General features: G+C 45.3%; 1 protein-coding gene across 1 annotated transcript in view; it reads left to right on the top strand.

The window, feature by feature from the left end:
• igf1ra (insulin-like growth factor 1a receptor) overlaps positions 1 to 15,062 on the top strand; it is a 116,391-nt gene that overhangs the window by 14,096 nt on the left and 87,233 nt on the right. The window contains exon 2 of the mRNA XM_072695355.1: positions 6,814 to 7,374. Within this exon, the coding sequence (XP_072551456.1) occupies positions 6,814 to 7,374 (561 nt within the window). The remainder of the gene's footprint in view (positions 1 to 6,813; positions 7,375 to 15,062) is intronic.

Genomic DNA, 15,062 nt, shown 5'->3' with positions numbered 1-15,062 from the left:
CTTTGTGGTTGTGATGGAAAGATTGTAGTGTATGCTAGTGTTGATAAGGCCGCTTCTGAGGGCTTAACTGTTGGACTGTCTTACATGTTATCAGCAGCCACATTTCCGAGGAAAGCAAGACTTGTAACGCTCACAAGCGATGGTCAAACATGTTGCTCTTCACCCTCTCACATAACAGCAGGGCTAGCGCTAGCTAAAGCGTGGCTTGGGGGGGGAGGGGAGGAGGGGGTGTTGTGTTACTAGCCGGGCTCTGACACATGAGCTTGTGCTTTTGATGTGAGGGCCACTGAAGGGAAGTGTAGCACCAGACCAGTGGTCAGATGACTTCCAGCATGTGGGGGATTAAGCACAGTTGAGGTGGCAGGTGCGAGCACTTTGGAGTGGCAGCCAGGGCCTTGGTCACGCTCCTTCTGATGCGTGTGAGGGGCTTTACTCAATCCCATCATCCCCCAGGAGTGCTCTAGCGCTCAAATATTTGTCCTAATTGGAACAAATGGACAGTAAACATTGTCATTTCTGTTATTTAACAGGAAGCATGCTGGAAACATGCAGGCTGCAGGATCAGATAGTGGATGGTATGTGTGTTTGTGTGTGTGTGTGTGTGTGTGAGGGGGGGGGGGGGGTTCTTAGGACAAATGCCATATGAGGCCGATTGACTTTTAAACCTTATTCTGCATCACATCGAGCCTTGAAACGGGGAAGAAAGGCTTCCGCACTCAAACAGGCCTCCTGTAGTTAACGACAAAAAGGCCGGAAAATGACACAATTATGCTCTTCCGAGAATGGTCACTTGCTCATAAACGCTTCCAGTAACTTGTGATAAGATATTGATCTGTCCCAGAAGAGATGTCAGGTTTTTTTTTTTGCAGATAAAGATTTAGACTTTCTTCACACTTTCACACTTCTTATTTATTTCACATATACACACACACACACACACACACACATATACACTTTATTGCCAAAGGTATTCCACGCCTGCCTTCGCACGCATATGAACTTGAGTGATAGCCCATTCTTAATCCATAGGGTTTAATACGATGTTGGGACACCCTTAGCAGCTATTACAGCTTTAACTCCTCTAGGAGGCTTTCCACAAGGTTTAGGAGTGTGTTGATGGGAATTTTATTGACCATTCTTCCAGAAGTAAGGTCATTTGTAAGGTCAGACACTAATGTTGGACGAGAAAGCCTGGCTTGCAGTCTCCGCTCTAATTCATCTCAAAGGTGTTCTATTGGGTTAAGGTCAGGCCAGTCAAGTTCTTCTACACCAAACTCCCTCATCCATGTCTTTATGGAAGGGGCCATCCCCAAACTCCTTCCCGCAAAGTTGAGAGCATGAAATTAAATAAAATCTCTTGGTATGTTAGGTTCCACCCAGGCTACATTATTTCCCAGCCCACCCACCCACATTAGTGTTGAAGGCTGTAAGAGCAAGTTACCATTTTCTGTACTACTGAGTGTGACTATATGCTGGTTGAGAACTGCAGTGTTCACTTTTCCATTACCACAGCATTACTTAGATTCCGGATATAGATTCATTAAAGTCAATTAAGGACTGAAAGACATTAGAGATGATTAGAAAAGCAAGGTTATTCAGCTTCAGTTGAGATTTAGGTTACGTTCATTCAAAATAATCACTTAAAATATTAAGATTAAGAAGTTTTTCTAACCTAATCTATTTAACTGTTCAGCAAATTTTAATTTAGCTATTCAGTTGCTTCAAAATAGCCTCATATCCTGTCCAACCTTGGGGTGAATGCCCTGTAACAGCAAAAGGCCAGAATGTGGCACCAACAGCAAAAATCCGTAGACCCACCCTGTCTAATGTGAACAGTCCATGCTGGTGGAGGTGGTAAGGGGAATGGCACACTTCTTGGCACACCTTAGGCCAGTTATCACCAGATAATGCAAGTTAATAAGCATCATCTAAATGCCACATCGTATTTGGAGTATTGTTGCTGACCATGTTCATCCCTTCGTGACCAAAATTGTCCTGTAGTCTAATGGCTACTTCCAGCATGATAATACAAAATGTCTTAAACTGTCAACATGGACCAGAATCAGAAAGTAATGATTTCAGTATTTTGTAGAATCCATGCCACTAAGAGTTGAGGCTGTGAGAGCCACACATACGACATTAGTAGATGATTTACGCGCTAAGGCTTTATCTATGAGAGTAGACCCTTTTAGCTGCCTCTAGAGGCGTTCACTCCCCTCACCCCCTTCTGGGATTCCTCTGGAAGGCCAGGTTATCAAACGCAAACAGTGAACGCTGGATTCCCGATATGTGTGTTTGCGCAGCGGTGTGAATAGCGTGCTGAGAGGAAGAGGCGCCTGGGTTTCTGTTTGCTCTCTATGAGCTCTGTGGACTCTAGGCGCCTGATCTGAAGGACGCCGGCCTGTTCCTCAGCCACTCGCAGCCTTTCGGTGCCATGATCAGATTTCCTGCTGCTTGATGTTAATGAGCGTAGTGAAGGCTCTCGCGCCTTCTCTGCTTATCTTTCTCAGGCCTCAACAGCAAGTAAACAACAGCAACGAGATTGATTTGTCTGCTTTGTCTTTGGTATAACTGCCCACACTACTGTCAAGGTTGGGAAAAATCCTGTCATTTGACAAAATATGGGGCATAATAATGATAAATATAGGTAATTTCAGTGAGATTTAAGTGGCTGTTAGACTTAATGCAGTCTTTCTGTGCAAACTGCAAAAATAAAGGAGCTGCAGAAGTTCCTTTGAGCAGTGCCATGAAAGAACCACTTATAAAAACATGAGTGTGAGGAACTTCACTCTGACACGTCTCTATTACAAACATGGTTCTTTGAGGAACCAAAAGTGTTTCATGGCATTGAACTTTTTGTAGGACTTTGTAGGACTTTGTAGGACCTCGTGTAATGCTCCAGACACTAGGAGGCTGAGGACTGACACATGCCTCCTCTGACTCATTCTCTCAGAATCTAAATGGTATAATAAAATGTAGCTAAAAGACACCCTTCGTTGTAAACGGCGGGTTTAGGTCGCACCCATTTTAGATTCAAGCCTTAATGCTTTCAGTTCTAAATAGAAACAGATACAGATAAACCCACTATGTAATAGGTGCTCTAATGCTGTGTAACCTGAGTTATATTTTTTGTAAAACCTGGTAATATTACTCTACCATGTCAGTCCACGTGCTTCTTTCACTTTCAGTGAAGTTCTGTATCCCTCAACCTGAAAGTGAGGCTCAAAGTCTAAATTCCACTTCCCAAGAAATACCAATTTCCCATAGTGTTACTTAAATTAAAATTGAAATACCACTTTTAATGGCATTAGCATTTAAAATACTTACTGAAGCTTTAATAAACTGTTAATGTACCATTTTCTATACAATGTTTTTCTGTTATGGTCCCTACCATAGTAAACTGTATTTGCTCTGGCTGATATGTTCCTGAAATCCCTACATAGTGAAACTTCTCACTAAGATCTGAGTCAATATTCCAAATTATTGCAGGTCAAGAGGGACAAAGGATTTTTATTTCCTTTTTGTTGGGTGTCCGATTTTTTCTTTTTCTTTGCATGCTCCCTCAGTCTAGTCGTTGGGCGCTCTGGGAGCTCAGAGCCGCAGTAAAATCCTGATCTGCTGTAAGCAATCCCTGCAGGATGGGCCAGGAGAAGGGGGCTTAGATGCCTTTCTCGCTGGGCGTGCCTGAAGCCGTGTTTACGGAAGAGCCGGATTTTCACAAGTGGAATGAGAGCTGAGGGCCAGGCCTCGGATCGCGCGGCCAGATTCATTGTGGAGGTCAACTGGTGGGCACATGTTTGTGTCAGCTGGTTCCAGGCAGCTTGCGTGGTCCACCAAGAGGAAGACGTTTCATTGTTCATTGTTAAAGGGCCCATATCCTACATTTTATTGCTTCGATTGTTTGGTTTTTTTACCCTGAGGTCCATTTATGACATTTGTGTTGTTGTATTTAACAGAAAGCGAGCTTTTGTACATGACCTTTTCCAGGTTCCAGGTAAAAAGTATTATGATTAAGCGGATTGGTTTTTGTTACTGTGCCTTTCAGATAGGTAGATGTAGATGTAGATTGGTCTGACTGGCTGCTTTGGATTGTGCCGTATTTTTAAAGCTCAGAATGAATGCGTGGTCCGCACTTCGCAAATGACTTATTAGCGCAGCCACCGAAATAGTCCAGATTTACAAAAGCAAATACAGTTTTTTAGATGTGTAGATTAATGAGGTGTGTATGCAAAATACTGTCCAAAATCTTGAAGCTATTTCACTGACAATTCCATCTTGTCAGCCTTTCTGCTTTGGTTGTACTCCGCAGTGCCGGGCAGACTCTTCTTTCTCCGTCTGCGTATCTCTTTCTCTTCCCCTCTCTCTCACGCCAGACTGTCTGATTTTATTAATGGATCTGACAGGAACCGAGGAGCTGAGTTTCTCTTTACCAACAAACAAATTAGTCTTTGTGTTTGTGCCGTTCCAAACCCTCCTCCTCCCTCCTTCTCTCTCTCTCTTGCTTTCTCCCACTCTCTCCCTCTCTCCCTGACTGCGGGAAGAGAGAGAATGAAAGAAGAAGAAGAAGAAGGAAAAAAAACAACAACTCAGGGATGAAACAAAGGAGACATGCAGCTCCGTGGCTGCCGAGTGCGGCCCTGGGGCATTCGCGACGACAGGAGAAAGCAAATACTATTTTCTCGTGGAGCAATCATTTCCGTTCTAAATTTGGACGCCTCTGGTGCCCTGACAGGAGCGGATAAAGGCCATTCATCTTAATAAACAATGCGCTATTTTGAGTGAGCTGAATGAATGAGGAACTTCAAATGGGATTCGCATTCTTGGCAGCGTGTCGTTTTAGCGGTTCAGGAGTGCGTCAAGCCAAAAAAAAAAAAAAAAAAGAAAGGGAAAAAAAGAGGGTTTTCCTCAGGAGGAGGAAACAATAAAGGAGGAAGTAACAGTTGAGCTGACATTTAGACCCGTTCAGACTGTATGGAAATCAGATCAGACTTCCCTGAGAGCGACATAAGGCCTGTTGTTCTCACAGAGGCTGCTACTGTATATCTGATGGGGAAGCGGTTAGGAGGTGGTGTGTTGACATGGCCAGGAGATGGCAGCTGAAAACTCTTCCATTCATCTCCTAGCTGAGGCCTTTGCGATGCTGGCCCTCAGTGAGAGAGTGACACAAGCCTCTTAAACAACTTAAAAGGTTTAACCAACTCATATATGTCAAGACATTTCTTCTGCTGATCGCCACCACCTTCTAGGGAACAGATCTGCTCTTTGGTAGTTTTTCTCTGTTCTTCTTCTTGTTATGTGAATCTTGCTGGTTTTATACACCCTGTTTTTAATGTTGCTTCTGCCCCAGCCTTTGCCTTTGCTTTTCTAACAAATCAAGTAGAAGTTAAGGATACACAGTATTATGGGCTCATTTTTATGATCTCTTTGGCCACTTACTGACTTGCATTGACTTGCTTCACTGTCCACCAGGACTGCTGGATGTGTTAGGCATCGCTCCTACTCATAGGATGAAATAAATTAGCTGCAGGGGAGCCATTCCTACTGACAGCCACAATTAAAAGGAGAAATAATTCTCCTAAATAAAACATGAGTGTTTCGTGTGTGTGTGTGTGTGTGTGTGTGTGTGTGTGTGTGTGTGTGTCTAAGAAAGAAGTGAGACAGACAAACAGACAGACAGAGAGGAGAAGAGTAGGACACTCTGAACTCTGTGGTTCCACATATGGGTTGTTTTTTGTATGGACCGTAGACATGGATGGACCTTTTTAAACACAGGGGTCATGTGGGGTGACTCGGCAACATTTTTTAGACGCTTATTGGATCACGTGTCCTACTAACAGCTATGCAGAGAGCATGTGCCACTGTCTGCGCATCATGCCACTTTGTGTAAAGTAGGAACAATGTGTGGTCTAACACAACGTAGCTTTTTATAAGCTGTTGAAAGTTGCAATTGTTCTAAATCACTGTACTGTTTACCAAATGTTGTGTGTATGTGTGTGTGTGTGTGTGTGTGTGTGTGTGTGAAGAACAAGATGAACTTGAATTAAAGGCACTGAATGATTACTTTGCATGTAGCCCCATTTAAACCCAGTGCTTATTATTCAGTTATTAACATTGAATTGTGCTAATGAAATTATTATGACGTCATTTGTAACTGTTGTGTAACTCATAGGACGGTAACAATACACCGTATTGTATTATATCAGCCTCTCTGTTGAACATGCACAGGTATTGCAAAATACATCCAGGAGACTGGCACCAATAAATATTGCATATATTGCATCCATGTTCTGGAAAAAAAATCAATTTATCTGTACATCAGAATCACTACTTATACTACTTATTACTACTTATTATTTTCTTCAGTTCTACCCAGTTCTACCTTCTTAATTAGTCTGCAGTTCCAGGTTCAGTCCATAAAACATACCAACTTTTAGCGCCTAACACTGATTTATGGTTTAAGCCACACCCACTTTTGATTTGTTGTCAAAATTACAAGTAGCATGCATGTTATTAATATTGGCGCTTCTTTATTAGTCTCATAAATGTATATTCGTACAGAGCTGCCAACACACTATTGATGTAAGGCACGTTACCATATTGTATCTAACATAATCATCAATTTTGTGAACTGTTATAGCCCTAGAAACTAATATGTAAGTTATGATGGGAAAGTGTGGGCCCAGACATGTAGATACAGTATGTAAGCTGTATCGTGTATATATGGTCATATGTGGCATCTGTGCTATTGGGTCTGGTTTGCATTTAAGATTATTCTCTGATCCTATTCGGTATTTTTGTCTTGTTCTTTTGCAGTCTGTGGTCCCCACATCGATATCCGGAATGACATCAGCGAGTTCAGGAAGCTGGAGAACTGTACGGTGGTGGAGGGCTACCTGCAGATCCTCCTGATAGGCGACAAGAACCACAACCCGTACCAGGAGTTCCGCACCCTTAGCTTCCCCAAGCTCAGAATGGTCACCGACTACTTGCTGCTTTTCCGGGTGGCCGGCCTGGACAGTCTCAGCATGCTCTTCCCCAACCTCACTGTCATCCGTGGACGCAACCTCTTCTACAACTACGCTCTAGTGATCTTCGAGATGACCAGTTTGAAGGACATTGGCCTGTACAACCTGAAGAACATCACGCGAGGGGCCATCAGAATCGAGAAGAACCCGGAGCTGTGCTACCTAGACTCCGTGGACTGGTCGCTCATTATGGATGCAGAGTTTAATAACTACGTCGCTGGGAACAAGCAGTCAAAGGAGTGCGGGGACGTGTGCCCAGGCATAATGGAGGACCGACCTGAGTGCCCCAGGACCAGCTTTAACGATAATTATAGCTACCGCTGCTGGACGTCCAACCACTGCCAGAGAGGTAAGGATGATGGGATTCGTATTAATAACAGTTGTTGCTTCGCCTGAACGTTAAGGGCATTACTTAACGAACCTCCTCTGGCCTTCTTTGGTTTTGTTGATGTTACAGCACTGTGATGCTTGTATGATAGCTCCTGTTAAACTCATCCAGTCTACTGTGCAGTGTTTCTTTTTCACAGTCTTCTGCGGCTGTTTTTGAACATTTGAACAGTGGCAGCAGGAACAGTATGATGCTAGCGTTAATACTGTAGTATGTGTTAGGACTTCTGCAGAGCTGGAGATCTGTCTCTGTGGCAAGTCTTGTCAGGTAAATATTTGCAGAGTCTTATCTATGTTGTCTTATCTATGTTGAGGGACTTACGACAGCAACTCTCTCGCCGTTAATTAAAAGCTCTAACAACAGCAGCGGATGGTGGATGCTTCGGCTTGTTTCTCATGTCCATGAAAGGGAAGCAGAGACTTGAAGGTGACGCTCTCTGTTAAAACCTGTTTGCAGAAAGCCAAGACTTTTCTGAATTGGATGCAGTCCTGTGGATTGTTGGTTTGAGGTTTCTCTATGACAGTTGGGTACAGTGAATTCTGCCATGGATAACACTACTCACATCTGTCTCTGCAGAAAGCATAATACTTCAGAATTTGTACCGGTGGATCTGTTCCAAAGCTAAATATAGGAGGTCTACCGGGACTATATATAGAAGGTCTTCACAGCACGCTGTGTTTTTCCACTCGGTGCCAACATGCCTTCATCTGCATGTCTTTATCTAAGAGATGGTGGGTTCACGGAAATGGATGCCAGCATGTCCCTCACATCTGGCTGGGGGTCGCCACAGAATGCCTGGGAAACAGCAGGCTGCTACTTTTCATTGTTTGCTCCCTCTTCCTCTTTCGAACACAAAAGAATGGTGGGAAAAAAGCACAGTGGCCGAGAAAGGACGTTTTTTTCCCCCAGCCGTGGCCTTCAGGAGGCCTGCGCAGCGTTCAAGTCCATACTCGGGCTGTATGATCTGTGCCCTGCCCCTCCTCCCTGTTTTCCCCTACAGCGGGTAAACAAACGGAGGAAATCGAGCCTTCCACAGATAAGTGTTGGTTTTTCGACCAGAAGCAGAAGCCTGTTTATTGTTGCATGTTGCATTGTTGCGCTGGGGATGCCTGGGCCACTGTATGGAGGAACTGCTTGCTAGGGCTCTCGATGACCCTTATGAGGGAGAAAGGGTGGACTGAATGTGGCCCTTTCTTTCCAGTGACCCTCCTGTGTTGCTGATGCCGGCTGTTCCCGGCAGCCTCTCCTAGGACATGTCGGCACCTGCTCCCCTGCACACCTGTTCAGTATGGTAATGTTGTGTCTGAATGGTGTGTCTTTGGGGGCTGAGTGAGTCATCTATATCCAAGGCTCGCTCTGCACAACACAAAAACAAAGGAAAGGGCTGGTAGTCACAGCAGAAAAAGACCTGTGGAAGGTCCTGCTAATTCGCTGGTGTCGTTTCCATGGATTTACTGGAACATGCAGCCAGCCACTACCTGTCCAGAGGTGCTTTTCTGCCTTTGCTTCCCCAGACAAAGCAAAGCAAACAGGAGGCTAAATGTATTTCGGGGAACGACACCACAGCTGTTTATCCTGGGCTTTAGGCTCTGTTGGCTTTTCCATGCGGTCATGAGGACTAGTTGTTATCGCAAAAGCAAGTGCGGGAACTGCCGATGGCTCATGTGATCGGTTAACCTATCAACTATTATTCAAGTATTTCACTCATCTGGCTTTTAGGCCTTTTTTGGTGACGGAAGGATAGCAGGACTTGTCTACTTTGTTGGATGTTAAATGAAAACGTTAAGAAGGGGCAAAAAAACAGGTGAAAGGAGACCAAGAATGCAGTGGAGGACTTCCAGTCTTGCCCTTCCCAGACATGTTTACCCGATCCTAGACCAAACGGAAGCTGAGGTGAACTCAAACAAGCACATGCAAAGAGAACTTTGAGGGTTTCAAAGCTGAAGATAAGGGCTAGAGGCAGTAAGCACAGTGGAGTGGAGAAGTGAGGGACAGGTCATGTTAGAAGGCTAGCAGTAAGAGGAGGAGGATGGTGGCTGACGGAGGCCTTGGTGTCGCCCTGCCGTCGTCCCGCCGCCTCTCCGTGGCTCTTGGTCCAGCCTCTCTGGCGCTCTTTGAAGGGCAGATCCACCCCCGCATCTCTCTGTCTGTCTGTCTCTCTCTCGCTCCCTCGCGCTCTCTCTCTCTCTCCGCTCCCCCCGTCCCACCCCCTCCACATAATTGCCTTGTTTTTCTCGAGCGCAGATGTTTCTTCAAGGGCACGCAGTGGTTTTGTAGTCAATCTGGAGCAGGGTTCTCTCTGACAGTGGCGCTCTCTAATTACGCCACTGAGAGATGCTGTCCGCTACCACTCTCTCGGCTCGCTGCGCGTCCATGTGTTTGTGTGTGTCCGAGAGTTAAACGGGACGTAGATGTCTAGTCCAGAGCACTCATGTTTCTTTCTTCTTTTCCAAAGTGTCATCAGAAGGAAACATTCCTCAACATGTTTTATCATGTACTTGTTCCTGTTGCCTTTATATGTGAGGGTCCGTGTGTGTGTGTGTGTGTGTGTGTGTGTGCAAACTCACAGCAAGCACACCTCTTCATGCAACACTATGATTGAGCGGTGCTCATTGTCTGCGGGCCGCCTAGACTCCTCTTTGTTTGTTAACGAAATGATCAAAGCGGCTTGACATGCGCTACCGTCTAATAAAGCGGTCGCATACGACTCACTGCTGAAGTAACGTCTCCTGTGCTCTGACCCCAGTCATCAGGACATGAGGAGCCGTCTTTGATGAGGGTTCCCAGACCACGTAACCCACCATATCAACGTTATTCACATGGAACGTATCAATTTTTTCCCTCTTTAACCCTAAAAGAGCTGCATTTCTTTTCTCCTGAAAATGAAACAGTGGTTGTTTTGATCACTTGTGCTATTTACGCCAATCAGCCATAACATTAAAACCACCCTTGTGCAACCAAAACCACACTGATCTGTCAATACATGGTCTTTGAAGGTCTCCTGAGGTATCTGGCACCCAACACGTTAGCAGTAGATCCTTTAAGCCCTGTAAGTTGTGAGGTGGGGCCTCCATGGACTGGTCATCCTGGCTTGAACCACTTTTGGAAGGTAATAACTATTGCATACTGAGTGTACTCCACCAGCCCTGCCGTTTTGGAGATGTTCTAATCTAGTCATCTAGCCGTCACAATTTGGTCCTTTTCTGAGCGGCTCACATTCTTATGCTTGCCCATTTTGCTGCTTCCAACACGTCACAACTTCAAGAACTGACTGTTAACTTGCTGCCCAACCTGTATGCCCTGCACCTGGACAGGTGCCACTGTAATGAGATAGTGAGTGGTTTTAATGTTATGGTTGATGGCTGGTATATATTTACTGTGGGTTTAGTGGGTTAAGGTGGGTTAACTACCCTTCCACGTTCATCTGCGTAAACCAGAATGCATTAGAATTTACAAATTTGTTAAAATCCCTAAAATGCTTACTGGGGACTGAGTGCCTTTTGTCACTACCGCTTGTCCCTACTGCCTGTGGCCAAGACGAAAAGCTGCTTATACAAGCTCACTGTCTCGAACTTGGACCACACAGTAGAGTGGCCCCCAACCAACAACCATCATTCCAACATAGTCAGCACTTCTCTTCATAGAGAGTATGTTGTGATGTTTCTACGCACATTCAACCTCCTTTGTTCCTGGTAAACCGTCGTCGAGGTTCTTGGAATAGGAAAATTAGGGATAAACCTAACAAAACCACCCTACAGCCATCGTCGCCTTTGATCTGAGACACACTTGCATTTGTGTCCTTTATTTTTTCAAAAGACTGAGGCTTATGAAACAGCCCTTTTTGTTGGATGTCTCAATTTGTTAGAATGATGGTTCTGCTCCAAGTCCTCAGCTGAACCCTTGATGGTCTCTGTGGGTGGGATAATTGTGTGTGGATTTGTATGTACCTGTGTGTGTGTGTGTTTGTGTGTATGTGTGTGTAGGACATCTCTAGGCCCATGTGAAGAGGGGCGCTGCTGAGGGGGAAAATGTCACAGAAATGTCAAGAGTAGAAACAACACAACACAAGGGCCTGAGAACAGGAGCAGCCCTGAATCTCCTCCCTTCTTCTGTTCCACCTAGCTTCTCTGCTTTTCTCACTAAGTCTTAGGAGTGGGAGCCACTAGAAAACCCTCAATATAATATTATCATGATATTTGAGCCGTGATACAAATCTGTGGAGTTCTTTAGCAAAGGCAATGGTTGTTTATTGGCAAGAACCTGACCATATGATACAGAGGTTGCATAGAAGGTGAATAAAAAGGGGCCCAGGACTAAGCCTTGTGGGACTCCCTTGTAAACCTCTAGAGACAACACACTCTTGCTGCATAAGCTGTGTCACTGATTATTATCCAGGGCTTTGATAATATCATATAATTACATATACTACAACTACATATACATTGTAGTTGAATATTTACTTATTGGTCTCTTAACAGTTTTACTACAGCTACCCCCTCCCCTCTACTCACCACCTCTTCTCAAACTATTCTTATCAGCCACTGTTAACAGCTCCAGCCATTAGATTATCTTTCCAAAGTGTCCACATCCCTGGCTCCGGCACCCTCTTCTCTCTCCAGCAACCTGGCCAGCTGCTTGCTTGGCTGTGGCCTTGCGCTCTGTGTGTACGTGTGTTTATTCGCGTCTGTGTTTATGTGTATGTGTGTGTGTGTGGTGTCTCGTGACTGTGTCTGCTCTGTGGCCTGCTTTCAGTTGGGCTCTCTGTTCCAGACAAACGCGCCGTCCAGCCACCCCCGACTGAGGAAAGAGGGTGGGGGGGTTGTTGTTTGGATGATAAGGTCCAGCCTGAGGCTACAGTCTCACACAGCACCACCACACACACACTCCTCAGAGCTGATCCCAAGAGTGTCCGTCTTCCATCCCAAAAGGCCCAGACGCTCGACTCTGAACTGCATAACAGCCATTTTCCACGTTCCTTGGAGGTGCCACATAGCGCAGACACTGGAGGGATTTGGAGAACCGGGTGTTGTCTCAGCACAGTTCCACTGTACGACACTGTAGGATGGGATCAACCTGTTGTACTATTGATTCTTTCACTCCTCAGGTTCGTTGGTGTGTGTTTATGTATATGTGTAGAACCCCAGCAGTAAGTGTCCAGTTTACTGTGTTTCCCTAAATTCCTATTTCTCCTGTGCCAACTGCAGAACGGTTTACACTGGACCTTATAAACACTCATTTATAACCAGTTCTCAAAACTGCTCCACAGCTGAGGCCTGTCTGTGTCTCCTGTCAGTTCTGTAACAAACTTGACCACTGCCCATGTCTGGCTGCTTCTGACAGATGTTATTTTATTTTAGCTTATGCGTTTCATTAGATAGGCCTGAGCTGCTAGTGGTCAGTGGGAGACTCACAGCAGCAGTGCCGAGGTTACAGTGACTGGTCATGAGGACTGTAAGGTCAAATTTCTCTGGTGAGGAAACAGAGTGTCTGCATTTGGTCTCTCTCTTTCTCTGTTCCTCTCACTTTCTCTCTCACGCTCTCTTGCTCCGACTGTCTGTCTGTCTAACTGTCTTCTGGACTTCTTCACCACCAAATGCACAACATGTACGGTCTGTTCGGAGGCTGTCAGCCTTTGGTTGATGTTAGCTATGGCTAACAGCTATTCGCATCTAGCCGTTCTTTCATTCTGACCTATTATTAAAAGGGTTCGATACTCAGGTCTGCTAAACTGCCACTGGTGGGCCCTTAAGCAGACCCTCTCTGTTCCTGGGGAACTATGGCATAGCTGACCTTGTGTTCTGACCCCGGCTTACAAAAAAAAAAAAAACCCCTGCATGAACCAGCCTACTAAAAGTGCCTGAAAACTATTAAAAATATATTTTCTATGATGAAAACATAATTAGGTGAACTGGACTTTAGCACAGAACATGGGGGTCATGATATGTCATATGACATCATGATTCCCAATAGGTATCGCACAGTATTTACTCAGGAAAACAAATGACCACAATGATAATGTATCGGCATGTTGCCCACCGCTACATACACACCAGGCAAGAGTGACGGCTGAGTGACTCGATTGTCGAGTGCTGGCTTGTGATGACTGTGTTTAATCAGTCAGAGGTCTGCACTGTTTTTAGCTCCCCCTATACATTCCCCGTGTGTTCAGAACGCTTGGTCCTTCGCACGGATGGCTTAGCAGTGGAAATGACAATAAAAGGATCATGGATTTGTAACCGTACTGTGTTGTGCTGCACCATCCAGTGGAACAGTGGCATAATGGCTCCTAGCAGGGGTGACCTGCCGTGCCCTCTGGTTCACAGTGATGGTGGAAGCAGATGCGCAGTTGTCTGTGTCCGAATGGTGTGTTTGAGAGAAAGACAGAGGGAGAGAGAGAGAGAGAGTGAGAGAGAGAGAGAGATAACGCCTTTTATTAGGCATTCCTGCAGCTTGAGTCACTACCGGAGTGAGAGCATGAATGAGAAACCTGCAGAGCAGGCCTGTAGAGGAGCATTCGCCCTATGTATGTGTGTGTATGTGTGTGTGTGTAAAGAGAGAGACAGGCACACACAGCCACTGCCAACTCTTTTGTCAGAAGGATGCTGGTAGTGTCTGTGTGTGTCCGATTTTGTTTTTCTTCCTCCGTGTGTGAGTTTCGTCGCTTGAGCTAGTGTGTTTTTCTTAAAGCATCGTAATCCCGGCCCTTGCCCAGACATGCGTGGGCAGCTTTACGTTTCCAGTGTGTTTTTGGGAGCTCCATGTAAAGGCAGCAGAACAGACAGCAGGCCGGCTTCCAGCTCCAGCTCGCTGTCCTGGGGGTGCGTTACACTAACACTGACTCAATATCTCCATCTCTAACGAGGCAAAGCGCCAAAACACAGAAAGAGAGAGAGCGTGCTCGCGAGAGAGCGAGGAAGGAAGCTGTTGGACAAGCTTGCTCATTCTTCATCCAAACTCTGTTTGATGATTTGTCCAAGCAGTAGCTTCTGAAGCTCTTCTCGGTGTAGTTTATGAATTATTCCCAGATGAAATTGGGTAAAGGGGCTCGTCTTGCTGACTTAGCTTTACACTAACCAGCTCACTCCATCCCAGCTGTTGTCAGCCTCCCCGCCCCCCGCCGGTCCTGAGTGCGCAGAAGGAAAGAAAGCAAGCAGAAGATGGAGCTGGTCACCAGCAGTTCTTCTGCACAATTAGCTTTATTGGGTTTTGTTGGCTTTTGTGAACCATACAGTCTGAGGGGAGCTCGGGAGTGCCAGCTTCAGTGTTACTGAACACTAAGGATGGACCAGTGGGAATAGGTTTCTCTAATTTAGAACTACAGGGAAATGTATATTGACTAACTCACGATTACAACTGAACTGTACCAAACCGGACTTACAACTGAACTGTACCAAACCGGACTTACAACTGAACTGTACCAAACCGGACTTACAACTGAACTGTACCAAACCGGACTGAACAGCTATTTTGCACTCTGCCTATTTGCATTATGACTATTTGCACACCTGTACAGATGTTCTTTTCTGTAAATATATTTTCAGCTCTTTATTACCTTTAGTACTTTTTACTTTTTTAATTTATCCCCTACCCTATTTATTGTTTAGTGTCATTTTCCTTTAGTTTAAGACTGTGTTCTGTGTTTTTTGTTA

The sequence above is a fragment of the Salminus brasiliensis genome, chromosome 13 (genome assembly GCF_030463535.1).
Source record: "Salminus brasiliensis chromosome 13, fSalBra1.hap2, whole genome shotgun sequence".
Lineage (NCBI taxonomy): Eukaryota > Metazoa > Chordata > Actinopteri > Characiformes > Bryconidae > Salminus > Salminus brasiliensis.
The sequence above is the reverse complement of the archived record's forward strand: the minus strand, read 5'-3'. Positions and strand labels throughout refer to the sequence as shown.